This window comes from Prosopis cineraria, unplaced genomic scaffold (genome assembly GCF_029017545.1).
Source record: "Prosopis cineraria cultivar Desert tree isolate PC_DT_omini unplaced genomic scaffold, ASM2901754v1 PC9, whole genome shotgun sequence".
In the NCBI taxonomy this organism is placed as follows: Eukaryota; Viridiplantae; Streptophyta; class Magnoliopsida; order Fabales; family Fabaceae; genus Prosopis; species Prosopis cineraria.
In genome coordinates this window covers 9,579,390-9,606,798 of record NW_026555340.1, presented here as the reverse complement: position 1 = coordinate 9,606,798, position 27,409 = coordinate 9,579,390, and the positions used below count along the sequence as shown (strand labels likewise).

General features: G+C 29.8%; 1 protein-coding gene and 1 pseudogene across 1 annotated transcript; both read right to left on the bottom strand.

The window, feature by feature from the left end:
* Positions 1-14,152: 14,152 nt before the first annotated feature.
* Positions 14,153-15,305, bottom strand: LOC129319547 (MDIS1-interacting receptor like kinase 2-like; annotated as a pseudogene).
* An 8,990-nt stretch (positions 15,306-24,295) lies between these two features.
* Positions 24,296-26,488, bottom strand: LOC129319963 (uncharacterized). The gene is made up of 3 exons (XM_054965076.1): positions 26,176-26,488; positions 25,437-25,508; positions 24,296-24,378 (listed from the first exon to the last, which is right to left on the bottom strand). Exons 1-3 carry the CDS (start codon positions 26,479-26,481, stop codon positions 24,367-24,369), a joined length of 390 nt encoding a protein of 129 aa, XP_054821051.1. The 5' UTR covers positions 26,482-26,488; the 3' UTR covers positions 24,296-24,366.
* Between the last annotated feature and the right edge of the window lie 921 nt (positions 26,489-27,409).

The window sequence follows — 27,409 nt, the reverse complement described above, 5'->3', positions numbered from 1 at the left end:
GTGCCCGATGGGGTACAGTTTTAGAGAATTATACCTTCTTAGTGTCTTTTTAGGTGCTGTATTAGAGAAGATCTCCTTAGTGCTTATTGAGGTGCAGTGTTAGAGATTTAGACTCTTTAGTGTCCGCGTGATACGGTGTTAGAGTCAATGACACCCTATTGTGTGTATTGGAGAAAACCATAGTCCAGAAGTGTTATAATTTGAATTTTACATATGGTTTAACCTTCTTGTTAAAGCTTCTTGAGAGATTTAGTTCAATTGAAAAAATACTATCATTCATTAAGTTAGGATTAATATATGGCAAAAACAAAAGTTAGGCTTAATATATTGTTCTAGAGAGTATTTAGATTTTAGATATTAAATAAAGAAGAAATTTAGGGTGAAGATAAGATTTGATAGCCACATTATGATAATTTTGCTAATTTATTTCTTTTTGGGGTTCATAAGGAGTTTCTATATGTCCCATGTATACATTCCCAAAGCTACACTTTGTTTTTTTTTTTTTGGGTAATAATTCCTAAAGCTATCTTTAATAGAAGATTTCATATACAACAAAATGCAAATCACTACTACAAAAATTTGTATATAAAATGCCACAAAAAATGATGGTTGAAATAAAATACGTCATATATGAGAGAGGTGAGTGATGGTCAAAAAATAAATGACGGGTTTTTAAAAGACCGTCATTTATTATTTTCAAATAATAAAGTTTAAAATTCATATTATGAAAATATTAAAAAAATTAAACAATAAATGACAAGTGTTTAAAAAACCCACCATTTAAAGATTCATAGCATTTTAGATTTTTGAAAATAAAAAAATAAAAAATTTAAACTTCAAATGATGGTGTTTTAAACACCATCATTTAAAACTCCCACAATATATGATGGGTGTTTGAAACACCCGTCATATATTATGGAATAAATGATAGGCATTCAAATACTTGTCATTTATTCCCTCTTAATAACCCATTTTTGTTCATTCTTTTTCGCACCTGTCGATCTTCCTCGTCTCCTTTCTTCTCCACTTGCACATGAAATTGATAGAACTCCCACAATCTTCCTCCATTGCTATTGTTGACCACCAATGACTGCTCTAACGTGAAGCCACCGCCTCTTTAGGTTTCAGTCTTTTTGGCTCTAAGGTGTGATTTCTTTGTTTTTCCTTCATTTTCTTCCAATATCATTAGATTTATAGGTTATGGGAACGATTTATTTAATGTTGTGGATTATTTTATTAGTTGATTTTTCTTATGTAAGTTTCTACTCATTTGTTGCTCATTTGGGTATTGTGGGTGTTGAAAATTATTAATGTTTGATGTGTTATTGACTTGAAAATGCTGGTAGATGATACAGGTAGCCTTAGGATGATTATTAGGATGAAAATGAGTGATCAAAATGGGATATTTATGATGATTGTATTTTTCCATGAATTTTGAATGATTTATTTAATTTTTTTAATTTAATTTATGTGCCTTGTTTGGTCAAAGTAGTTTTATGATTAAAAACTATATATTAAAATGTACTAGTGTGCCAAATTTCATTACAATTGGAGTTAATTTTGGTGAGCGAAACTGATGCGCGGTTTCTTTAAAAATTATTGCTATTTTATTGAGATTTTGACATTTGCTAAAGAATGATATTTTCTTGGCTAGGGATTGCTAATGTAGGATATGTGTAACTTTAGAATGATTGTGGAGACAAAAAACATTGATTGAAAATGATGTTTATGGCGTTTTTCTTTTTTCTATAATTTTTAAATGAATTTTAGATATAATTTTATAATAATTAGAGTTGATTTGAAAATGCTATTTTGTGAGAATTTTATTGCTGTTGGGATTGTATATGGTTGAAATTAGTTTATTAAGTGAGATGCCAGATTTAAAAAGAGGGTTTGAGCTCGGGAAATACTTTTTTCTATGCCGTTATGCTGCTGAATTTTTCTTGGCAGTTGAAGGAATATGTGAATGCTCATGCATTGTGACTCATATGATTCATTAATTACTCTATATTACATGTAGAGTAGTCAATTTCTTTTTTGATCTTTGTATCATTCCTCTCCTCTCCACATTCATGAGTCACTGATCTCATTTTTTTAAATGAAAATTTTTCTAGATTAAAGTTATGGATAAATAATGGATGTCTACCAATCGATTAAATAAAAAGTATTTGAATGGTGTGAAAGAGTTTATAAGGTTTTCTCTTAAGCATGTACAAGACCCTAGAAGAATAATGTGCCCTTATGTAAGATGTGATCTTTTAAAGCAAATTAATGCATCTGAGTTGCCGTTTAGTGTGCTATGGAATTGATGAAAATTACAAGTATTGACATAAGCATGGAGAGACTAGAGATGATATGTGTACTAGTAATTGGGAGTATAAAGGAAGCTTTAAATTAAATGATTATGCAAATACTTATGAGGGTGATCATCTTGAAGAGATAGCCAATGCAATTGAAAGGGAACTTAAGGATTGTCCTGAAATGTTAGAGATGTTGAAAAGTAATGCAGAGAAGCCCTTGTATGTTTGTTGTACCAGATTCATGAAATTTTCGGCGGTGTTGAAATTGTACAACTTGAAAGTGAGCAATGGATGGAGTTCTAAGAGCTTTATAGAAAATCTAACACTTATAAAACAACTTCTACCTACGAACAATGAGCTTCTAAAGACTATGTATGAACCAAAACAAATGTTATGCTCAATTAGCATGAGTTATGAGAAAATATATGCTTGTCCTAATGATTGCATATTATTTAAAAATGAATATGCATTATTAACAAGGTGTCCAAAATGTAATGTGTCACACTACAAAGAGAACATGAAGAGTCTAGAGAAGGCATTATAGTACTTTTCTATTGTACCTAAATTTAGACGGCATAGTAGTGCAGAAGATGCAAAAAATTTTACATGGCATACAGATGAATGTATCAAATATAGGAAGCTTCAAGATCCAGCTGACTCTTCTTAATGGAAAAAAAATTGATCTCAATTACCCTAACTTTAGAGTAGAAGAAAGAAAGCTTCGCCTTGTATTATGTATTGATGGAATGAATCCACATGGGCTTCAAAGTAGTACTCACAGTACATGGCTAGTTATTTTGGTAATTTACAACATACCTCCATGGTTATGTATGAAGCAAAAATATATGATGTTATCCATTCTAATTTCGGAGCCAAAATAACCAGGGAATGACATAGATATATATTTGGCTCCTTTAATTGAGGATTTCAAATTGTTGTGGGAGAATAGTGTTGAGATATATGATGGATATAGAGAAGCGATGGGTAGTTTTGTTGGATGGCAAGCTAGTTAAGTTAGAATAATGCCAAATCCAAAAAAAAAACTAGTAAAGATGCACAGTTTAAGAAAAAGATGATACCTCGATCTAAGCTCTCCTAAAAAAAGGTAGTCTCTCATAAAGCTTTTCCTGAACAAGAGACTCAATTTGCAAGCCAACACTAAAATTTACTTTAGGCATATGCAACGATTCATAAGTCTAATCCTCTTGTCCTGCAAATCCTATTCGAAGTTGGTATATATGGAAAAGACTGATATGATATGCTTTTGCTTGATATTATTGATGAAGTGCTTTAACATGATATGACTAGCCTCACTGTTCTTAGCTTTTACTTATGGTAATTTTTTTTCATATATAAATACTTAGTATTTTAAATATAAACTAATCCATTTAAAATATTTATGGTAGAGGCTTGTATGAAAAATTTGTTGTCCCTTTCGATCTACAAACAAAGTTTGTCTTTGTTAGTCCTCATGAGGTTGGTGCACATGCCTTAAAAAATGACAAATTTTTAAAACAAGCAAAAGCATTAAGTGAAAATTTCAAAACAAGGGCTCAAAAGGGAACATTATCTATAATATTATATTGTCAAGGGTAATGTATTTCTTGCTTATCTTATTGATGATTTTTTTTATTTTTAATTCAATCAATTAATTATAATTTTATAACACTTGTTAATACTATTAGGGACTATTTGATGTTGATCGCTACCAAACCATTTGGAAACATTTTGAGGATATATTATCTCAATTCTCTTAGAGGGAAACTAAGGAATTGATGTCTTTTATTAGAGTTGATTAAAACATAAGTGCATAAAATATTTAACATATTTATTTATTTAAATTCCATATGGACGTGTTTTTTATTGTTTTATTAGAGTAATTGTGTTATACCACACAAAAACAAAACAATCAATTCTAAAGTCCTTTACAAATTTTGATGCGGCCTACACTTGAAATATAATAAAGATAATTAGAATCATTTATTGAATTGAAATATAATGCATTAATACATATTCATCGGTTCTTTAATTTGTAGTGTCCAAGACAAATGAAAAATAGCTTAGATTATGGCTTCTGCATCATGAGGTTCATGAGCTCAAGGAATTTTCAGTGTAGGAAGGAGACAAGAAAAATAAATTTTGAAGTATAGAAGAAAATAATTATTTTATTGACATATAGTATAACTTAAAATTATATAAATAAAATAATATTTAATTTATGATAAATAGAATAAAGTATTAACATATATATATATATATATAACACATTTATAAGATTTTAAATTTTAAATTTGTTCCATATTAAATAAATTTAATAAAAAATAAATTTTCTTAAAAATAATTTTAAATACAAAAATCATATAAATATATTTTTTATTGGTATTCATTAAAAATCATATAAATGAAAGTTATTAGTATTCATTAAAAAAATTTAAAATTGTTCAAAATGGAAAAATTTGACTAGTCAAATTTATTTTTATTAAAATAATTGTAAAAAATAATTGAAAAATTGTAGTTAAAATTTAAGGAAAATCATAGCCAAGAATCGCTGGAGGATTTTATTTACAGACAATGACCAAATGATTCTGAAATTACACTACAGCACTAAGGGACCAAAACATAATTAATTTCTAGTGTGAAAAGACAAAACTGCCTCTCAATTTTTTTTTTAAAAAAACTCCTTAGCTACTAGTGGCCGGATCAGCCAGGGGGCAAATTTTTTTTTTTAAGGTGGCCAAGGTAACAAATTCTTTCAATTATATAATGCAAATTTTTATATATACTTAACTCTATTTCCACTTCCAAGCCAACATTTACTAAAAGCTTAATGGGTACTTGTCATTTTACAAATGGCTACTTGTTAAACTACTAGTGAGATTTGTTAAAAAATTTAATACACATTGATTTTTATAAATGCTTACTTGTTTTTATTACCAAGAATGACAAGTTCCCATTGGTAATTTAACAAGTAACTATTTATAAAATAACAAGCTCCATTACTAGCTTTGAAAATTTCTTTTGATAACTTGATAAGAAAATTTTAGCAAAATAATAAGTTCATATAAGTTTTTGACATGTAAAATTTTAGTAATAAAAACAAGTAAATATTTATAAAAACTACTCCATATTAAATTTTTTTAACAAGTCCCCATTGATAATTTAATAAATAATCATTTGTGAAATGATAAGCCTCATTACTAGCTTTGAAAATTTTTCTTGATAACTTGACAAGAAAATTTTAGCAAAATAACAAGTTCATATAAGCTTTTGAGATGTAAAATTTTAGTAATAAAAAATTAAATATTTATAAAAACCACTCTATATTAAAATTCTTTGACAAGTCCCCATTGTTAATTTAACAAATAATTAACCATTTGTGGAATGACAATAATTTAACAATTTTCTTGTCATTCCACAAATGGTTACTTGTTAAATTATCAATGGGGACTTGTCAAATAAATTTAATATGGTATGATTTTTATAAATGTTTAATTTTTTATTATTAAAATATTACATGTCAAAAGCTCATATGAACTTGTTATTTTGCTAAAATTTTCTTGTCAAGTTATTAAGAGAAATTTTCAAAACTAATAACGAGGCTTGTCATTTTACAAATGTTTATTTGTTAAATTGCTGATGGGAACTTGTCATTCCTAGTAAAAAAAAACAAGTATTTATAAAAATTAGTGCTTAAACACAAAAACATCACTTGCCCAGGGCCGTGGCGAGAAGTCATTTCCTCACCATGGCATGCACCAACTTGCCTCAACAGCCAATACATATTTTTGCTTGTAACTATTCATAATCTTTAACCACAATTACTAAGATCATTTGTAAAAATTATAATTTTTCAAAAACTTAATTCCAAGCATACTTTCAATTGAAAGTAGTGTTTAACATTTCCAATAGAGTTAATCTAGCTCATATCTTTTAAATAAGGGATATAAATGCAAACCTCTAAAACAGTTTATGCCTAGGAAATTTCAAATACTACAACACCCAATTTGATGTGAATTAAACATGCAACTAAAATTCTCTAAAATTGGCAAAATAGCAAAACAAATATGCATTACAAAAATCACCAAAGTCCAAAGATCTCTATCTGAGGCTTTAGCATTCTCCTTGCCCTTTCCTTCTCCTAAAACATAAGTAAATGTAATAGGTGAGATTTCATACGAAACCTTAATAACTAAGATATTTAAATTAGCACATAAAATGGTGGTGCCATACAATTCGAGCAATTCACATATTTATTTTAATCATTCATAAGATAAATTTCTTAGTCTATATCTCTAATTTATTTCCATAAAAACATGCAGCAACATACGTATCAAATGATGCATGCTCAAATTCACCCTTATGCCTCTTTATCTCCTCTAACTGAACTTATAGACATCTCTCTATGGCTCTAGTTAACATTACTAGGGCATTTCTACTCTCCAAATCAAAACAGGTTACCTGACTAAAGGCTTTCCTTCTCTAGTTTAGACCATAATTCCCCTTACTTAACCTTTAGGGTGCCATGACATGCTCAACCATCACTGCTAATTCAAGTAGTGAACCTAAGCAAGTGCCCGACTAACACTGCCAATCTAAGTAGTAAAACTAAGCACATCTAAATATATTCATATAAATCATTATTGAGGGGGAACCCAAATAGGACAAACTATAGATTTTTCATGTTATCTACAATTCCCCTATAGGTGAACTCCCACCATTAAGCATGTATCTGGATCATCAAATTTATAGATATGCAAATAATTTAGAGTAGTGCATAAAATAAGCCAACCCCACATGCTCGTATCAAGTTAGTAGCATTTCACAAAATTGATACGTCTCATTTGAATTCAGATTTCATCATTCAGATGCAATGTACACAAAATCAAATTCTCAAACAATGTTACAGACTATAATATATATTAATTTAAATTTCTAGTTATCTCAAACCTTTAAGAGATCAAAGGTTCAATTTCTTACTCTTGAGTTCTATCATACATGAACCTCGATAGTTTTTAGGATGAACTTAGACTATATATAGGTTTTATATCAATAATAATTGAACTAGTTAGAACTCTCTTTGAGACTCAAAGAATTCTAGATATAGGATTCAATCCCAAGGCAAGACCTTAGACATTAAATCTATATAATAGAGATGTAGAAGGTGTAGATCGATCCTATAGGACTTACCTTAGTAAAATTTGACCCAAACTAGGCTCCTTAGGTCACTGAAGACTATCCCTAGCATAGCTCTGTCAAAAATCACACCTTCTGTAAGTTTTAAAATGTGTTATGTTTCTATTTTTTTTGTTGGAAACTCTATTCATAATTCCCTAAAATGTACTGCTCGTCAAGGCGAGATATCCAACTCTCCTCAACAAGTACTTCTATTCTCGCCCAACAAGATAACCCACTCAACTAGGCTAGTGTCATAGCTCAATTTTGCTTAATGTAAGTCTAAACTTAATGTTGTTATCCTAGCCTAGGGACACAGACCCCAACTCAACTCCCTCAACCCTAAGAATTATGGTTTTGCTTAGGTTTCTTCTCTTGAGGTGTTACAAGTAAAATATTTGGGAAAATTATCTGGATCAAATTTTATTACAGTATATGCAAAAGCATGCACCCAAAAGCACAATTCCTAATGAATCTAGTAAAAGATGATAATCGACTATGCCAAGAAGTCAAAATGGGTTCCACATCTAACATAAGATCATACTGATAACTATCATTTATTCAAATTACTTTCCCTAGTATTTGACACTTTTTAGGGGTATTTAGTGCATATTAGAAGAATTTTAGATCATTTAGGCTAATTTTTTAATTTTTAAAACTTTTAGGGCAAAGTGTAAATTTCTAAAAGTTTAGCGACAAACTGTAATTTTTGAAAATTAATTCAAAAAAATAGAAAAAAATTCATCATTTTCTAATTTTTAGTTCTTCATTAATTCCATGAGTTTAATTTGAGTTAATTCAACTTAGATTGTGAGTTGATCACTAAAACACCCTTTAAAGTACACAAGTTTTATACTTTAATTTTACTTTTCATGAATTTTGAAATTGTATCAAGTTTAGTTTTTGTAATCAAGAACTCCTAGAAAACTTCTCATAACTAAATTCATCTCCTAATCTTTCATTTAATCACTTTAATTCACTTCACCACATTTTCATAATTTATACCTAAGTTGGATAAATTCATGAGGCACATAGAATTATTTGTGCACAACTTGCTATTTCATGAGCTAATTATGTGTTTTAGGCCATGGGAAGCTCTTGGATGATGATAGAAGCCCCGTTGCACGAAATTGGAGCCTTGGATGAGTTATTTTGCTGATCAAAAGGTCACAAATGGTTGATGAAATCTCAAGAAAGCACAAGGATAGGCATGACAATTCCATCTTTCAAAATTAATTCCCTTTTCCCTTATTTTTGTTATGTATTTTTCCATCATCTCTATCATGTTATTTTCAAATTTATCCTTCCATTTTAAGATTATTATTTGTCTTCCATTTTCATTTATTATCATTTCAATAATTTATTCCTAAAATTCATGGCCATACATGAAATACCGTGTGAAAGGACCCTTAGATGCACACAAGACTCACATCACTTTAGGGAACTTGGTGGGCATGATTCTTAGCCATTAGATTGATTTAAATGAGCATCAAACACCCTAAAAATAGTCTAAATTTCGTTCTCCATAATCACAGCCTCCTCTTTCACATTTTTGACTCATCTTCCATATCCATTAATCTTCATCTTTTCTCTCAAGAACACCTATGAACCTTAGAACCTATTCCAGCATTTCTTCACATTAAAACCCTCCATTTACCCATCCAATCTACCATTCTTCTTCTCTCACCTCACACCTAAAAACCCTAGTGCTTATTTCTTGATTTGGCTTCAAAATCTTCACGGCATTCATGGTGTTCAATCCGGCCATGGTAAAGAGTTGTGCTCAAGTGGATTTCAAGATGACTAGAGGCTATATCTATAAGGAGTTCTAGGAGGGAAGGATGTTAGAGGAGTCTTAAAGTGCTCAAGGAAGGTGAATGGTATTTGACTTGTTGGTTTATTATTTTTCACTTAATTCCCCTTTGTGTAGTTGCCAAAAATTTTCTCCAATACATTATAATTCATATAAATATATGTTAGAAAAAGGTGCATTTTTGTTCTTGAAGTATTTTATGAGGAGCACCTAGGACCCTAACATTTTTATTGGAGCAATTTTGCCCTTAACGTTATCAAAACAGAGCATTTTGCTCTTTCCATTAAATTTTCAATGTTGACCTCAAACATTGATAACTAAAAAATTTGACAGAAAGGGAAAAAATGCTTCGTTTTGATAATGTTAAGGAAAAAATTGCTCCAATAAAAATGTTAGGGTCCTGGGTGCTCCTCATAAAATACTTCAGGGACAAAAATACACCTTTACCCATATATATTTTATGTGTGTTGAATGTGTCATACATTAGCTATACATAAATATTTTTGGTTGGTGTTTGATAAAATGTCTTGTGTGCAAAATTGTGCATTTGGTATGGCTTTGGTCAAGCTACACTAAAGGAACTAAGAGGAATTTTTTATCAGTTTACACCTAGTAAAGAAATTAATTAGGAACTTGTACAAAATTGTGAAAGGATTTGGTTAATTGAATTGGTTAGGAAGGCACATTTATACAAATTACGTAAAGGATTTAATATAGGTTAAGAGAGCAGACATTAACCTAAGCATAATTAAGTTTGAATTTTAAAGTCACTTGCTGTCACTTAAATCTAGTCTTGATGGCCCAAAGAAGTCAAGATAAAGTTAAGTTACCCTTAAGGCTAAAGATCCAAGGACACCAAGTCATAAAGGTTTTATAGTAAAGTTCAGTTATGTAACCTCATGAATGGTATCTTAAAGACCTAGGGAAGTTATGCAAGTATGTTCACTAATTATAGGATATTAGTACAAGACATGTAATAGCATTGACTTAAGGATTAAAGTTTATCTGTCCATTGCTTTAAAAGTTATGTAATGTATGCAAATTAATATATGAGTCTTATAAGAGCTCTAAGAGGCCAAAGAAACAAGTACTTGGCTAAGAGCATAAGGCATGTTTATGATTTCTCAAGCTTTGTCTATGTCAAAATATATATATATATATATATATATGTTACTTATGTGTTATTGGATTGTGGTTTGTTAATCAATGATACCTAATCTAATCATTCATAGCATCACAAGCTTGAAAGGCATGCAAGAGAATTTTAATAAGGTTATAGGTTGAAAGAGAAGTCTCTCTTAAAGCCATATGATTCCAAGTCGTATGCTATTTAAAGTTATAATATCATGTTTAATCTTATGATACAATCAAGTATCCATATACCAGTATAAGTCACTTAATTTAGTGCCTAAGTTAAGCCGGGGTCGACTAGGGTGCATTCTTTATTAATTAAAGAATTTTTTGTTAATGTTAGCCCTAGTATTAAAATTCTATGATAGAATTTGATACTTATAAATGTACCCTGAGGTTAGAGGCTTAAAAGAAAGTAGCTGAGTCAGGTAACAAATTACTATGAAACTTATGTATCTATTTCATGAGTATGTTATAAGATGATATACTTGCCATGTATGATTATGAATGTTAAATTCATAAATGTTTATGATGATAATGTTATGATGATAATGATGTTATGCTGGATTTTTTAGCCAACATGATTTTTCATGCTATGATTATGATGTTTATCTACATGGCTTTGAATGTTTATGAAAAGTATATCATTCTTTAAGTACTTAAGTTATATAGTTTGCTATTGAGATTCCCTCGAATCTCATCCCCTCTAACTAACCATTCAGGCAATAATGGGACTGATAAAGGAAATGTTGAGGTACAAGTTGGGTGGCTTGCAAGCAAATAGAAATTTTTTACTAGCTAAGTTTGCATGTAATAGGGAGACATTTAGTCCACCTATCCTTTAGACAATAAGTTCTCATATAGGTTATGGCATGAAAATGTTATGATATTTATTAATGATTGTATCTGTGTACATAAGTACAATATAATATTATAAGAGGATAAAGGTGTGCGATGAGAGAAAGAGAGTAACATTCCACACTAAATTAAAAAAACAAAGAGGTAAGAAAGATAAGGATGAAAATTTCACTAAGGCTTAAAGGACACGACTAAGAGTAAAAGAAGAGTTCTTTTAAAAATTTATCTTGAACTAGATAGTGATTGAGCATAGAGATTGACTATGTCAGGAAGGACCTAGAAGATCCTGAAGGTCTTGAGTGTAGAGCTTGACTCTACTAGGAAGGACCTAGGATAATGATCTACAAGTATACCCTAAACTAGGGTAGGGGGTTATGGTCTTACTTTGTGTAAGGCTAGGAAGTCTTAGTAGTCTAAGCATTAAGAATGCTCCGTTAGGTGAAACTCAAGAGGCCACCCATATGTGAAGAGGATACTTGGTCTGAGACAAAGGTTTGGTGGGCTCTGTTTTGTGTAAGGCTAGAAGTCCTGGTTTAAGTGTAGAGCTTGCTCCGCTAGGGAGAACCGGGAGTGCATGAGCTTGAGCATGATAGATGGTTGTGTATGAATTCATGTACATACATATTATATTGTTTTGATTGAAACACATGCTACTTTATCCCTTGTTTATTATTTTACCTACTAATTGATAATTGAGTTATATCTAAGTTACTGGGATGAATGTCTAACTTCGTTACCTTTATAAATAAGTGAAGAGAGCACGAGAAGGCCAAGAAAGGAAGTGAGGAAAGAGTAGCCTTGATTGATAGTGGTATGATCACTTATATATAATAAATGTATAAAGTTATAAATAGAGATTTGATTTGCTAACTAGGATGCATAAGTGTATGTGAATATGAATATGTGAATGTATATGATGTGTAGTTTAAAACTTACTTGTGTATATGATACTACATCTCAACAAGGGTACCATAGCAGTGAGTATATGGGTAGCCTTAGATGCCAATCAAGCAAGTATTTGTTATTGTGAAACTTGTTCTACTTATATTGAATGTGAATTGATTGTGGAAATTATATATATATATATATATGTGTGTGTGTGTATGTGAACTTGACCAAATGGTGAGGCTTGGCCTCATATGTAAAGGTTAAATGATTGAAAGTAGAATAAATTTGTGTATATATATTGTTTGGGTTGTGCTTCATATAAGTCCACAATTTTGTAATGTGGTGTTGAGAGGTTAAATTGAGTATTAAAGTGATATATTTGGTATCAGGTGCACATAGTTCTTATGGACTTGGTTTAATGCCCAAAGTGGTTTAACAGGATAAGGAATAAGAATTAAACACTTAAGGTGCAAGTTTTGAAAGAAAAAGTAGCTTTTTGCACCCAGGTGTCTAATTTTAGATCAAACCATTTGATCGTCTCCAAACTTATCTTATTAGATAAATATGTTATAAGTTTTGTATGAGCGCTTGAATCACTCTAATTGGATGTCGGATGTGGAATTGATGCGCAGCAAAATTTTGCCCTGCAAACTATTATGTGATAGCAAAAGTTGCTATCATATGTATCGTGGTGCATTATGTGCCATGCCACAGCTCATGGCACAAAGAAGAAAGAGCCCATGGCTTTATACCACATGTCGCAGTGGATGGCACTTTTTCAGAGAAAGGTGTTGTGTTTCATTGAGTCATTGAATTGCGTTTACGCTTCTGTTAGCCCTCTTATTTGAACATATGTTTGATGAATTTGGGATCCGACATTTTGAAAACAAATTGAGAGCTATTACTCTAATATTGTGTGATTATTTTTTTGATGATTGTGTGTTTGGGGTGGTAAAGTTTAGGTTAAGTAAAGACTTTACAGTTTGATGCATTAATAAAATAGTGTATGAGATGGGAAAGCAATAATGGGCTAGAAAACCACAAGATAACCTAAAGTGAATTTCTAGAAAATCACAAAATAGCCACCTATTCAACATATACAAAACTAGCATTAAAAAAAAGATAAACATCACTAATTTTTAGCATCAACATTTTCGAGAAACTTGGAATAATAACTTACTCCCTCTGTTTATAAACGTAAGGCATTTTTAACCGAATCTCACCTCCAATAAAGTAGTTACCTACTTTTAAATTAACCCTATCTTTTCATATTTATTCCTATTAAAGACCCTACAATAAATATAAAGTTATTTACTAATAAGGACACTTTTGAAAAAAGGCAATAATTACACCTGAAAAGACTAAAAATGCCTTATATTTTTTAAATATCTAACTCTTCAAAAAATGCCTTATATTTTTGAATGAAAGGAGTACCTCTTTTATTTTTTACAATACATCAATCCCTTCATTTACCCAAAATCACCAATAATCATATCCTACAATCTTTTGCAATAAACTACTAAAAAATAAAGAAATGCACAACCAAAAACTAGATGATCGATGCTTTGGTTTTTTTGGCTTTGGAGAATAAATAGATGTTTTTAAACAACATTTGATTGTTCCTAATGTTCCATTAATTTTTATAGAAATATTATTATTTAATAATTTAGTAATTATACTTTTAAGACTTTTATAAAAAGTCGTACAATCTTATGAATTTCAGTTTGATTCTTTTTGCCCTCTTATAGGCTATAATAATTTAAATTTTTAGAGAAATGCATACATTTCTTCTAATTCTATTTGGATATCCTATGTTTGTTTACCAAAAATATTTATCTCAGATTGTAGCTAACAAATGTAAACAAGAATTAAGGGTTTTAGAGAGGATCAAACAAATATATATATATAAGTACATCATTTATCAAATATATATATAAGTACATAATTGAAAAAATAAATCATTTATCAAACTTCTCCTAGACTTTTATAACTAGAATATAAGTACATCTTGATTCATCAAATATTGGATTGAAATGTCATTAAATGGAACAGTTAATGCAAGGTTGGAAAATGAAAGCTTATGAGTGACTTGCTTCATTGATGGCCAAGATTTTAGGGAGGGATGCAAGCATGCTAGTAGTATTGTGACACAAAGAATCACATCTTGAGCATCTCCTTGTAAGGGAAGTGGGAGACGTGAGTCTATAACATTTCTTAGAAAAATACTTTTACTAGAGATCTCTGTCAAAGATAGTATTTAATCTTTAAGATGCCTTCCAATAATTGTTTCTAATGCCACCACTCTAAAACTATAAACATCACATTTTTCTATTACAACTGCAAACTCTATAATTAACAAACAAAAAAATCAATTATATAGAATATAACACAAAACAACAAGAGGATGGTAAGAGAAGAAGAAACTAACCTGGAGCAATATAACCATAAGTACTTATTGGAAGAGTTTGATTGGATGAATTGGGATCAAGGATTCTAGCTATGCCAAAGTCTAAGACAAAAGCATCCATCCTTGAGTTTAACAATACATTATTACTTGTTATGTCACGATGGATAATTGGAGGAGTACAATCATAATGCAAGTAGAACAAAGCATTTGCTATTCTTTTAAAGGCTTTCACCCTCTTGCTCCAATCTAGATCTTTAGCTTCGTCTTCTTGATTTAATACATAAAAGAGGCTTCCTCTTTCCATGTTTTCATATATGAGAAACATGCATGGGTTGTGTAAACAATAGCCATAAAGTTTTATAATGTTACAATGTTAGATTTCAGTCAACATCTTCACTTCATTGTGAAAACTTTTAGCAAAAGTTGAATTTTCACATTCACTTCTATGAAATGTTTTTAATGCAACAACTCTACCACTAGGAAGTTGTGCCTTGTAAACACTTCTATAGGCACTAGTTCTAATACAATATTTGATGTCAAATCCCTCTGTCACTTTAATGATATTTTCATACACAATTTTACCATCAAAGTTTCATATAGAAAATAAATCTCCATTCTTTGGCGCTCTTCTCTCAATTTTAGTTTCCTTGTTCTTCTTAAGAGACCGAAAAAGGATGGAACCCAAAACAAAGAGGATGATAACAATAAAAACTATCATAGGAAGAATGATCTTCATGTAAGGATGTAATGTTTTATGATTAGAGCAAGAATGATGCTTCCCTAGACCAAGTAACTCTTTGTTACCATTTAATATGTCATAAGAAAATTTGCAATATACTTCCCTTGGGACATAGCCACTAAGGAAATTGTATGACAAGTTGATGAATTCTAGCTGACCAAGTCCTTTTGGTATGTTGCCAATGATATTATTATAGCTCAAATCTATGCATGACATATTTAGATATGTGCACAAGTAAGTTGGAATTTTGCCACTTATCTTGTTGTGACTAAAGTTAGCAACAAAATGATCACAAGACTGAAAGATCGGCAAACTTCCATTAAGCTTGTTTTGTGATAAATCTAGAGATTGTAGGTACGAGTGATTTTCAATTTCTTGTGGTATGTTGCCATATATCTTGTTATTTGATAGATTGCAAGATTCCAAAAACATCAAATCTTTTATTATAGGAAAAGGACTAGAAACATTGTTGGAACTCATATCAAGTTTCTTTAGTTTTGCCAAATTTGAAATTGAAGTTGGGATGTCACCAGTGAACATATTTGCTGATAAATTCAAATAGCTCAAAGTGGTTATATAACCCAAACTTGACGGGATGTCTCCACAAAACATGTTTCCACTCAAATCTAAATTTTCTAATTGAGTGAGGTTGGTAAGTATATTAGTAGGAAACTCACCAATAAGGTTGTTATTATCCAAGAATAAATCTGTGAGATTTTGAAGAGCTCCAATTTGAATTGGAATGGTACCTATAAATCCAATCACGCAAATTGAACCAAATTAAAGACAAATAAATATTAGTGGAACTCAAATTTAAAGTGATTAAAATATGTCAGTCACAAAACCAATTATTTTTAGTCAAGGAGGTTTTGTGTGCAAAAGAATTTGATGAAAAATACAAGTACTTGAGATTGCTTGTAAAAACCATAGGTGCAAGAAACTGCATATAATATATAATTTTTTTTCTTAAATTGTTTCATTGATATTCAATGGGTTAAAGGGAAAATTTGCCATGGAAGTTTAGTTTATGACAAGTGCAACTAGTATATTTAACTTTTAATTGGTCCAATATTACACCAAAAGTTTCAAAAATGATGCAATTTTATCCTATAATAATGTTTGATCAATATTGTCTGTTAGTTAAAAATTCTGACTGCGTTGAAGAGCAATTTTGCCTTGGTAGTTTTTTGAAGGAGCAAATGGTATCCTAAAATTTCTATTAGTTCCATGTTTTTAGATTATTAATTTTTAAATCCGAAGAATAATCTAGCAACCCATTATCATTGTTAAAAATGGTTCATATTTTTGGATTTTGACAAAAGGTGTTACTTGAGGTTGCTTCAATGCAAAATCAACTTTATCCCAATGACTCCAGAAGCTTTCTCTTGAAGCCATGGCTTGTCATTTTTATGCCTATGAGTAGTTCTTGACTTGCACGGGCTTGAAGAGAGACTTTTTTGTACTTGCCTATGAGTAAGATAAACTAGCCTAGATTTTGACTTATAGGCATTTAATATAATTTAACATGAAATCTTCTTCAAATTTTGGGTTATAACAAGTTGTGTTGGATCTTCTTTTGATTTGATTGTTGAAAATTCAAAAATATTGCACCAATCAAAGTTTATTAGAATATCAAATCTTCTTTAAACAAATTTACTGCCCTTAAACACTTCAAAATAATGGTCAATGTTGGTCAAACGTTATTTTAAAGAGGCATTGCAACATTTTTAAAACTTTTAAGGTAACATTATACTAATTGAAAGTTAAGGATACTAGTTGCAATTGATGGAAAACTTCCAAGGCAAATTTTCCCTTTAACCCATATTTAATTTTAATAAATTTGCCACCAGTGAGAGTTGTTACTGAACAAAATTGGCTTTTAGTGACAACTTTCTGTGGCAACTGCAAAAGTCCCAGCCAAAAGTTACATATTTATGGTGACAAATCATGTCATTGTCGAAGGACATACTTTATATGGTGACTTTTTAGAGTTGCCATAGTTGCCACTAAATGTGAAAGCTGAATTTTAGTTTCTGCAGCGACATTGTTTTATTGCCTTTAAAACTGCTATTTAGCGGCCCACTGAAAGTCTATTATTTATTGATTTTTTAAATATCACATTTATTTAATATATTATATGTTATTAAATATATTTTGAAATAAATACTATATAAAGTAACTTGAAATACAATGTTGTTTTTCAGGATAGAGATAAGTAATGTGGCATGAGAGAGAGAGAGAGAGAGAGAGAGAGAGAGAGAAAAGGAGAATGATGTATACATGAGAGAAAAAAATACTAGTTTATGAGAGAGGGGAAATATTGTTTCATGAAAAAGATTATGTGGCTTTGAGAGGGGGAAGAGAAAGAGGGAGGGAGGGAGGGAGTGGGAAGATACACACTACAATTAAGTGTGCATATATTTTGAGAGAAAGTAAGGTAGAGAGGTAATGTGTGCATAGGAGTATGTGTGTGAGTGGGACTTGGCTAGCTTCTCTTCATTTCTCCTCTCCACTTCCCATCTCAATCCTTTGAGATATATATGTATGTATGTATGTATGTATGTATGTATGTATGTATGTATGAATTCTTGAGTAATTGAGATTTTATGTTTCATAAAATTATTATCAAAATTTAAAATTTATGAAAAATAAATGAGTTAATTCAAAATATAACTAATTCAATAAAACTACAATTTCATATTGGGTAAAGGTGTATTTTTACCCTTGAAGTATTCTCCGAGTAGCACTCAACACCCTAAACTATTAGCTAGAGCAATTTTACCCTTAAAGTAATTAAAAAATGAGCATTTTTGCCCTTGTCATTAAATTATCTAGAGTAAATGTACATTTTTACTCTTAAAGTATTTTTTGAGGAGCACCCAACACCTTAACATTTTTGTTAGATCAATTTTGCCCTTAAACTTATTAAAATAGAGCATTTTGCCATTTTCGTCAAATTTTATAATGGTCAACATTTGAGGCTAATATTAAAAAATTGATGAAAAGGGCAAAATACTCCGTTTTACTAAATTTAAGGACAAAATTACTCAAACAAAAATATTAGGATACTTGATGCTCCTCAAAAAATACTTTAGAGGCAAAAACATACCTTTACCCAATTATCTAACAGTCAATGTTGGAGTTCCAATTAGCATTTTCTAATAGTTGACGTTAGGAATTTGATGGCAAGGGCAAAAATGCTTCATTTTAATAATTTTAAGAACAAAATTGCTCTAACCAATAGTTTAGAGTGCTGAGAGCTTTTCAAAGAATTATCAAGGGCAAAAATGCACCTTTATCCTTTAAGATTTATGATTATGATTAAAAAATAAAAAGTTATGTAATATTTAATTACAACCATGCAAAAATGGATCTAAAGGTTGAAATGAGTAGTGGAGAAAGAAGAAATGGAGAGAAGTTAAGTTTGTATGGTTGAAAGATGGAGGGTTTGTGAATATGACGGAGAGAGAATATGTAACCACATAAGAGAGATGTGATCAGTTCCATACTCATTATTGTAGGAAGAATTCAAATTTGATTTTAGTTATAATTTAAAATTTTCAACTTGCTATTTTTCATATAAAAAATTACCTAGCATAGTAATACAAATAAAATTATTTTTATTTTAAATTATGTATTTATTAAATGAATAAAATTATATTAAATTTAAATTATTTGATTTTGATATGATGAGCAAAATTGATCTCATGAGTGTGGGAGGGGAGGGGGGAGAGAGACTAACTAAATTTGTGTGATTATAATTATCTTAAAAGATAATTTGATATCTTATGGTAGATTTGCACGTGCATGTTGGGAGGGGGAGGGGGAGAAATTAATTAATCAAGTATTTATGTGTATGATTATGATTATCGTAAAAGATATCAATACTATAATTATAAATAAACTAAATTTAAAATAAATAACAATATAATTAGAATCTTAACTAAATCTATTTATAAATAATCTGAATCAAATCATAATCAAATCTAAATTGAGAAAGTTAGCAAATAATTGATTTTATGCATGTCTAAATTAAGATAATTATAAAATATTTTTATAATTTTGTATTCCTCTTTATAATATTTTCTCAATATTTCCAAAATTTTCTTAACATAAAATTTTTAATTTTCTCTTATTTTTTTGGCCTAAAATATGAGTCAGCACCAAAACTTACACATTCCCTCTTTTTTTTTTTTTTTAACCCAAGCATTCATTCAATTCTCTCCACACACACACACACACAAGACCTCCCTAACATTGCCGAACTCTCACGGGCCACACTGAACCTCGACACTTTCCTCACTCACTCTCTACTCTGTACTCTCTTGCGTTCTCTTCAGTCACACGGCTCCTCAGCACAGTTCCTCATCCAGCGACCCTATTATCCTCGATATGCTTTCTTGTAATCTCTCTCAGTCATTCCCTTCGCTGTTTCTCACCACTCTCTTCAAACTCCAGTCATAGGTTCCTCCGATTCTCTCCCTATATCTCCCTTGATTCTTCTTCTCTTAATCTGTTTGTTTTTTTAAACTGTGTATTACTTTTGCATTTCAGGATTCGCTTGCTTTCTATTCTAACCTCGATTAAAGTTCCTTCCCCCCTTGCTACGTGTGCCCAATTGTGTGTGTATATACAGGAGTCAACTGGCTAGTAATTAACTATTATTAGTAGACAAAACCCATATAGATGTTAAATAAAAACTGAGTTAAATATGTGAAAACTGCATATAGCGCACACGCACACACACACACACATATATATATATAATTTTTTTTCTTGCATTGTTTCATCAGTATTCGATTTTATTAAATTTTTATATTAGTTTTGATAAATATAATAATGATATTTAAAAAAATTATATATATTTGGTAAACATTTTTCTTCCATATCTAGAATTGCCACTAGTGAGAGTGGTTTTATAAAACCCAAACTTTGAGAGGTATCATTCATTCACATATACCTTGACTTATAATTCATTATGCAATTTTATGAATTTTAGAAGTGATAAATTTTTTTTAGGTTTGATCATATCTTTCCAATTTAATTTACAAGTTTGGAGGTCGTCTTTGTTTGGAGGGATGATTATTCTACATGCAATGTGAAAATTTTGACATATTCATTTTGTTGCCTTTTGAGTATATTAATTTTGGAGTACACACGTAATAATGTTATCATCCATTTTTTAATTGACTTGTAACTCTATTGGTATTGTTTTTATTAAGGAGACAAGTTTCAACCAAATATCAATGTCATGTGGAAAAATTAGAGGCATTTGTTTTCCATACTGTTGTCTATAAAACTTATAAATTTGTTAGTTATAAATAATAGGATAACATACTTTTTGATCCTTGTACTTTACTCGTGTTTTACTATAGGTCTTTAAACTTTTTTTTCAGTATTTTGGGTCCCTACACTTTCATTTTTTGGTGTTGTAGGTCCCTAAATGAACAAAATGAACAAAGTATAGAGACTTGGAATGAACATAAAACACCGAAAAATGAAAGTGTAAGAGCCCAAAACACTAAAAAAAGTGCAAGGACCTATAACAAAACATAAGCAAGGTGTAGGGACCAAAAGATATGTTTTCTCTAAATAATATTTTATTTATGAACCATCAAGATCTTAAAATTTCTTCAAATTGAATAAGGCATATCAGGTGTAAAAGAATATATATGAGAATAAATATAGGTATTTGAGATTGCTTATAAAACCCAAATTTGAAAGAAAGGCTTCCCTGAACATTGTTTCTACAAAAATCCAATAATTCTAAATGAGTGAGGTTAATTAGTAAGATTGTCAATAGGCAAGTGCAGATAGATGAGAGTGTGAAGATTTCCAACATGATTTGGAATGGCACTTATAAATCCAATCACTTTAACCAAATTAAAGGCAAGCAATACAACTAGAAATATTATAGGAAAATCAAACTGATCAAGAATCGTCAGTTATAAAACAAACCATTTTTATTCAAGGAAAACATGAAGCTGTTGCAATTTCAACCAAAAAAAATAAAAATAAAAGGGGTGTAGATTTCATGAGTAAAGGCAACAAAGTTGAAAGAAAGATTAAATAATAAGAGTGAGGGAAACTCACCCATAAGATTGTTATCAAACAAATACAAAGAGATGAAATTGCAAAGATTTCTAATTTTAGGGGGAATGCCACCACCAAACTTGTTTCCACTCAAATCCAACCATTATAATTTAGGTAGATTTTGAAGACCTTCTATCTAAGTCATAAGGGTACTTGTAATTTCAATAAAAAAAAACTAAAATTTAAAGGCAAAGTATGGTAGATATATAGGAACTCATATTCAATTGAATTTGTTAGTTATAAAACTAATATTTTATTTAAGAACCATCAAGCTCTTAAAATTTTATGAAATTGGAGAAGGCATCTCACGTTTACAATAATGTGAGAACAAATATTGAAAGACAACTTATCAGTAAGTATGTACATGAGATTGCTCATAAAATCCAAGGTTTAATGAAAGACAACACAAAAGCCTAGTTTTTCAACTCAAATCCAACTATTCTAAGTGAGTGATGAGGTTAATTAACAAGTGTGGAATCCATGCAACTTACCAATAAGGTTGTTATAAGACAAGTTTAGATCGTTGAGATTGGCAAGACTTCCAATCTGTGTTGGAATGGCTCCACTTAACTTATTTTCACTCAAATACAACCATTTTAATTGACTGAGATTTTGAAGAGCTCCTATTTGAGTCATAATGGTACCTATAATTTTAATTACAAATAAACTAAATTCTAACCAGAGCTAGAATGACTAAATTTGTTAGTTATAAAACCAATATTTTATTTAAGGACCGTCAAGATCTTATATAATATATTTCACAAATATTAAAGGGAAAAAGACATAGTTAAGTCCCAAAGAAGGGAATTAATGACAATGATTGGTTAGTAATATTTTCTAAAATGTACAGTATAAATATTGATTTAAATAATTAAATTCAAAAGTTCTAACTACAAATAAAACATTTAAATTCTTCATATAGCTTTTAGTTTATAATTGAGATTCTTATTGTGACTATCTAAATTAATATTTATAACTCTTTAGAAATTTTTTTAGGAATTTAAATTGTCATTTATTTAATCTTTTAGGATTTTACTGTCATTCTCCTAAATATTAAATTGAAGAGGGCATCTCACAATTTAAAATAATTTGAGGATAAATATAGGTACTTGAGATTGCTCATAAAACTCAAAGTTGAAAGACAAGCTTCTCCAAAGCCTTGTTTCCACTCAAATTCAACAATTCTAAGTTAGTGAGAATGAATATAAAACCCAAACTTTGTGTTTTTATAGAAAGCCAGCTTGGTTGGTCATTCTCGTTTCATTTTCCTAAATTGGTTTACGTATCTTTTTTTATTACTATGCTATATTGACGGGTGGTCAAAGGCAAGCAAATTGTTATTATTATTTTCATACAGCTCTTTATTTATTTATTTATTTATTTATTTATTTTGCTTAAGTTCTTCTCTCATGATTGCTAAAGTCATTGGCTATGGTCAACCAGGAATCTTCATGGAATGTAGTATCATGAATTCTGTTGGGAATAAAGGATTCAATTTCTTTATATGTGGGGCTCTTAATGTAATAATAACAAAGATAATAAAACATCATATTTTGTGTTCTATAAAGTGATTCGTAAATAGTATATTAGCGTTTCAGTTGATTTTTTCAGATAGGGAGAGTGACAGTGTGTAGGTGCTTAAAAATGAAAATTAATAACAATTAGATTTTTTAAAAAAAAAACTATTGAAAATTGATTGCGAATATCAATTCTAAAATGCGTTACATCTAAAACTTAAAAATGTATTATTTGTAACTGACACTCTTGAATTTGAATTGTTTGTATTGATACTTGCAACACAATTTTTTACAAAAATATTTAAAACTTAACTGTCATTATTAATTTGGTATTTTGAAATCTAATTATTATTTTCCCTATCACATATGTTATAAAAACAATGTTCACTATCATAGTATTTTACATTTTATTATTGTAACTCTTTGTTCTTTTTCAAAGTTTCGTTGAAGTAGGTCCTCCGATCTCAATCTTTGTTCTTTTTCAAAGTTTCGTTGAAGTAGGTCCTCCCTCCGATCATTGGGAGATCGGAGGGAGGACCTATCGGAGGGAGGACCTATACTTACATGTTGACCACCGCCTTGCATCTTCCTGAATGATGTGTGAGTGCGTATGGTGTATGCAATGACATCACTCCCCCCCGGGGAAAAAAATCACAAACACTTCTTTTCTATTTTCAAAAATTATACTTTAATCTAATTTTTAAATATATTATTATCAATATTATGTTAAATATTTTAAAAAACTTTAACTTTTTATTTTTAATTATGTTAAAAAACTTAAAAAGTATTAACTGGACCTTCTAATTTAATTGCCTACTCTCTCCCCTCTCATTTTTAGAAACTTTAAATAATTATGACAATATTTATATAAATAATTTAAAAAATGTTGTGTTCAAATTAATAAAATTTAAGGAAAAAATAAGCATAAATCAGGTTGAATAATTTATTTTTTTAAATTATTTCCCTATTTCATTAATTTTTTGTACACAAAAAAGTATTAACTCCAACAACTTAGGATTATTCACCTTAAAGGCAACGTACATTAGAACCATAAATATATAGGAACTCATGCTTAATTGAAGTTGTTAGTTATAAAACTAATAATTTATTTAAGAACCATCAAGCTCTTAAAATTTTGTGAAATTGAAGAGGGCATCTCACGTTTAAAATAATTTGAGGACAAATATAAGCACTTGAGATTGCTCATAAAACCCAACATTGAAAGAAAGACAACACGAAAGCCTAGTTTCAACTCAAATCCAACAATTTAAGTGAGTGATGAGATTAGTGGAATTAATGCAACTTACCAGTAAGATTGTTATTAGACAAATCTAGATAGGTGAGATAACCAAGACTTCCAATTTGTGCTGGAATGTCTCCACTTAACTTGTTTCCATTCAAATCCAATTCTTCTAATTGAGTGAGATTTTGAAGAACGTCTATCTGAGTCATAATGGAACCTGCAATTTCAATCACAGACAAACTAAGTTTTGATCATATCGAGAATGACTAAATTTGTGAGTTATAAAACTAGTATTTTATTTAACAACCATCAAGAACTTATATAATATATTTCATCAAATGTTCAAGAGAAAAGGACATAGTTAAGTCCCAAAGGAGGGAATTAATGACAATTAAGTTGCCAATAATATTTTCTAAAATGTACATTGTAAATATCAATTTAAATAATTACAAATTCAAAAGTTATAACTACAAATAAAAACATTTAAATTATTCACAAAACTCTTAGTTTGCAATTGAGATTCTTATTGTAGTTGTCTAAATTAATATTTATAACTTTTTAGAAAATTTTGTTGGGAATTTAAATTGTTCTTTTAGAACTTTATTGACATTCTCTTAATATTAAATTGAAGAGGGCATCTCATGATTAAAAATAATTTGAGGACAAATATAGGTACTTGAGATTGCTCATAAAACTCAAAGTTGAAAGAAAAGCTTCACCATAGCCTTGTTTCCACGCAAATTCAACAATTCTAAATGAGTGAGAATGGTTATAAAACCCAAACTTGAAATATTGGTTTTGCCAAACTTTTCCACTACTCAAATAATCCAACCATTCTAATTGGGAAAGATTGGTAAATATAAGAGGTAATTGACCAATAAGTTTATTTTCATCTAAGTACAAGTAGATGAGATTTTAAAGAGTTCCTATCTAAATCAGAATGATACCTGCAATTTCAATCACAAACAAATGAAATCAAATTTATAGGAAAATTGTAGGACCAAAAATACTTTTGGAATTCAAATTCAATTGAATTTATTTGTTACAAAGCTAACATTTTATTTAAGAACCACAAAGCTGCAATTAAAATTTCATCAAAGATTGAATTGAAGAGGGCATTTCAAATTCAAAAGAATTTGATCGGACAAATATAGATACTTGTGATTGCTCATAAAATTCAAAGTTGAAAGAAAGGCTTAATCAAATCCTTGTTTTTACTCAAATTCATCAATTTAAATGACTGAAGCTAATTAACAAGTGCAGAAGGCAACTCACCAGTACGATTGTTATTAGACAAGTATAGATAGGTGAGATTGCTAAGACTTCTAATCTGAGTTGAAATGGTACCTATAAATCCATCACATAAACTGAGTCAAATTAAAGGCAGGCAAATAGAATTAGAAAAAAATTATTGAAACTCATAAAACAGTAGTATGATTTAAAAAAAAAGTGCCTATTTGAATTAGAATGACTATATAATTTCAATCACGAACAAATTAAATTAAAATTATTGGAAGGAAAAGTAGTAGGTCTAGAAATATTATAAGAGCTCAAATAAGAGTGACTAAATTTATTAGTTATAAAACTAATATTTTTTTTAAAAGCTGTCAATCACTTATATAATTTGGTCAAATATTAAATTGAAGAGGGGACCTCATTTTTAAAAGCATTTGACAACAAATATAAATACTTGATATTGCTTATAAAAGCCAAAGTTGAAGGAAAGGCTTCATGAAGATCTTGTGATATCATGAAAGATTAAATTATGAGAGGGATTAACGAACAAAATTAAAGAATTTCTGGATGAGTATAGGTAGTCACGATTGCTTATAAAACCCAAAAGTTGAAAGAAAGGCTTGTCAAAACCTTGTTTCCTCCCATCAAATCCAACAATTCTTAACGACTGAGGATAATTAACAAGCGTAGAGGGAAACTCGCTGGTAAGATTATTGTTAAACAAGTACAAATAGGTGAGATTATGGAGAGTTTCAATCTGAGTTGGAATGGCACCCACCAACCCCATCCCATGAAGAGCTAGGTATTTTAGATTAGGGAATGCAGTGAAGTTTAGATCTGCAAGGCGAGGCTGCTGTGGAGGGATACTTGGTTTCCAAATCCCAATAATACTTCCAAATTCATTGCAAGTGATCCCCTCCCATTCACAGGGGTCGACCAAGTCGTTATGGTAGCTATCATTGCTATAATGATAATTCCACCATTTGCTCTGAATCAAAGCATGTTTCTCCTCTTCTACAAAGGCAGCAGCATTATAAAAGAGAAATAAGACCATGACTACAGCCATTATTGGAGGAACTGACATAACATTATTGGAGCATGCTGTCTTAAATAATTTATGAATAGAGTTATCATTAAATGAGTGCAAAGACAGGGTCTTTATAGAAAGCTAGCCAGCTAGGTTGGCCAATGCATTTTTACGCATCCTTTTTTTATTTATTTATTATTGTATGCTTCATTGACGGGGCGTTCTAAAGTCGAATAAAAGTTTTTTAAAGCCATTATTAATTATTATTATTTTCTTACATCTCTTTTTTTCAATTATTATGCTTCATTGACTGGACCACCATGGACATCCAGCAACTTCATGGAATGTAGTTTCTTCGGTGTGCGATAGACATATAATTGCCATGTCAAATTTTGAGATAACATAATTTTTTGTCTTTTTGGCCCAAAGTGAGATAACATAAATGCGTACAAGTCCTATGTCTGAAAAAAAAAAGTGCATAAAATTATCACGTCAGACCTTGAAAATTCCTTATTATCTCCATTTCTTTCATGTAAGCAAAGACAAACAAATCTGGTTGTATCGAAAATTTAGATTTGAGGAACAAAAGTTAAAATTTGTTGTCCTTTAATTTATTTTAAGCAATTCAAATTTTAATGTATTTCAGGGAAAAAAATTATCTTTTTTTAATATTATTATATAATGTTTAGTGTTATTTGATTAGATCGGAGCATTGTTGGGTTCAATTAACAGTAATTTTTTTAGTATGATTTTTTTATCCTCATAATATGAACCCTCAACGAGAACCATTCACAATTAAAATTTTTATGATCGTTGCATTTTAATTTATTTTAAGCAATTCAAATTTTAATGTATTTCAGGGAAAAAAATTATCTTTTTTTAATATTATTATATAATGTTTAGTGTTATTTGATTAGATCGGAGCATTGTTGGGTTCAATTAACAGTAATTTTTTTAGTATGATTTTTTTATCCTCATAATTATA

What these genes read in the sequence shown, in the direction of transcription:
- LOC129319963 (XM_054965076.1), bottom strand. Translation starts at nt 26,481, where the DNA reads ATGTCAGTTCCTCCAATAATGGCTGTAGTCATGGTCTTATTTCTCTTT. An exon ending in CTCTTCATGGGATGGGGTTG is followed by an intron (nt 25,509 to 26,175) that starts GTGGGTGCCATT and finishes ATGGATTTATAG; the next exon opens with GTACCATTTCAACTCAGATT.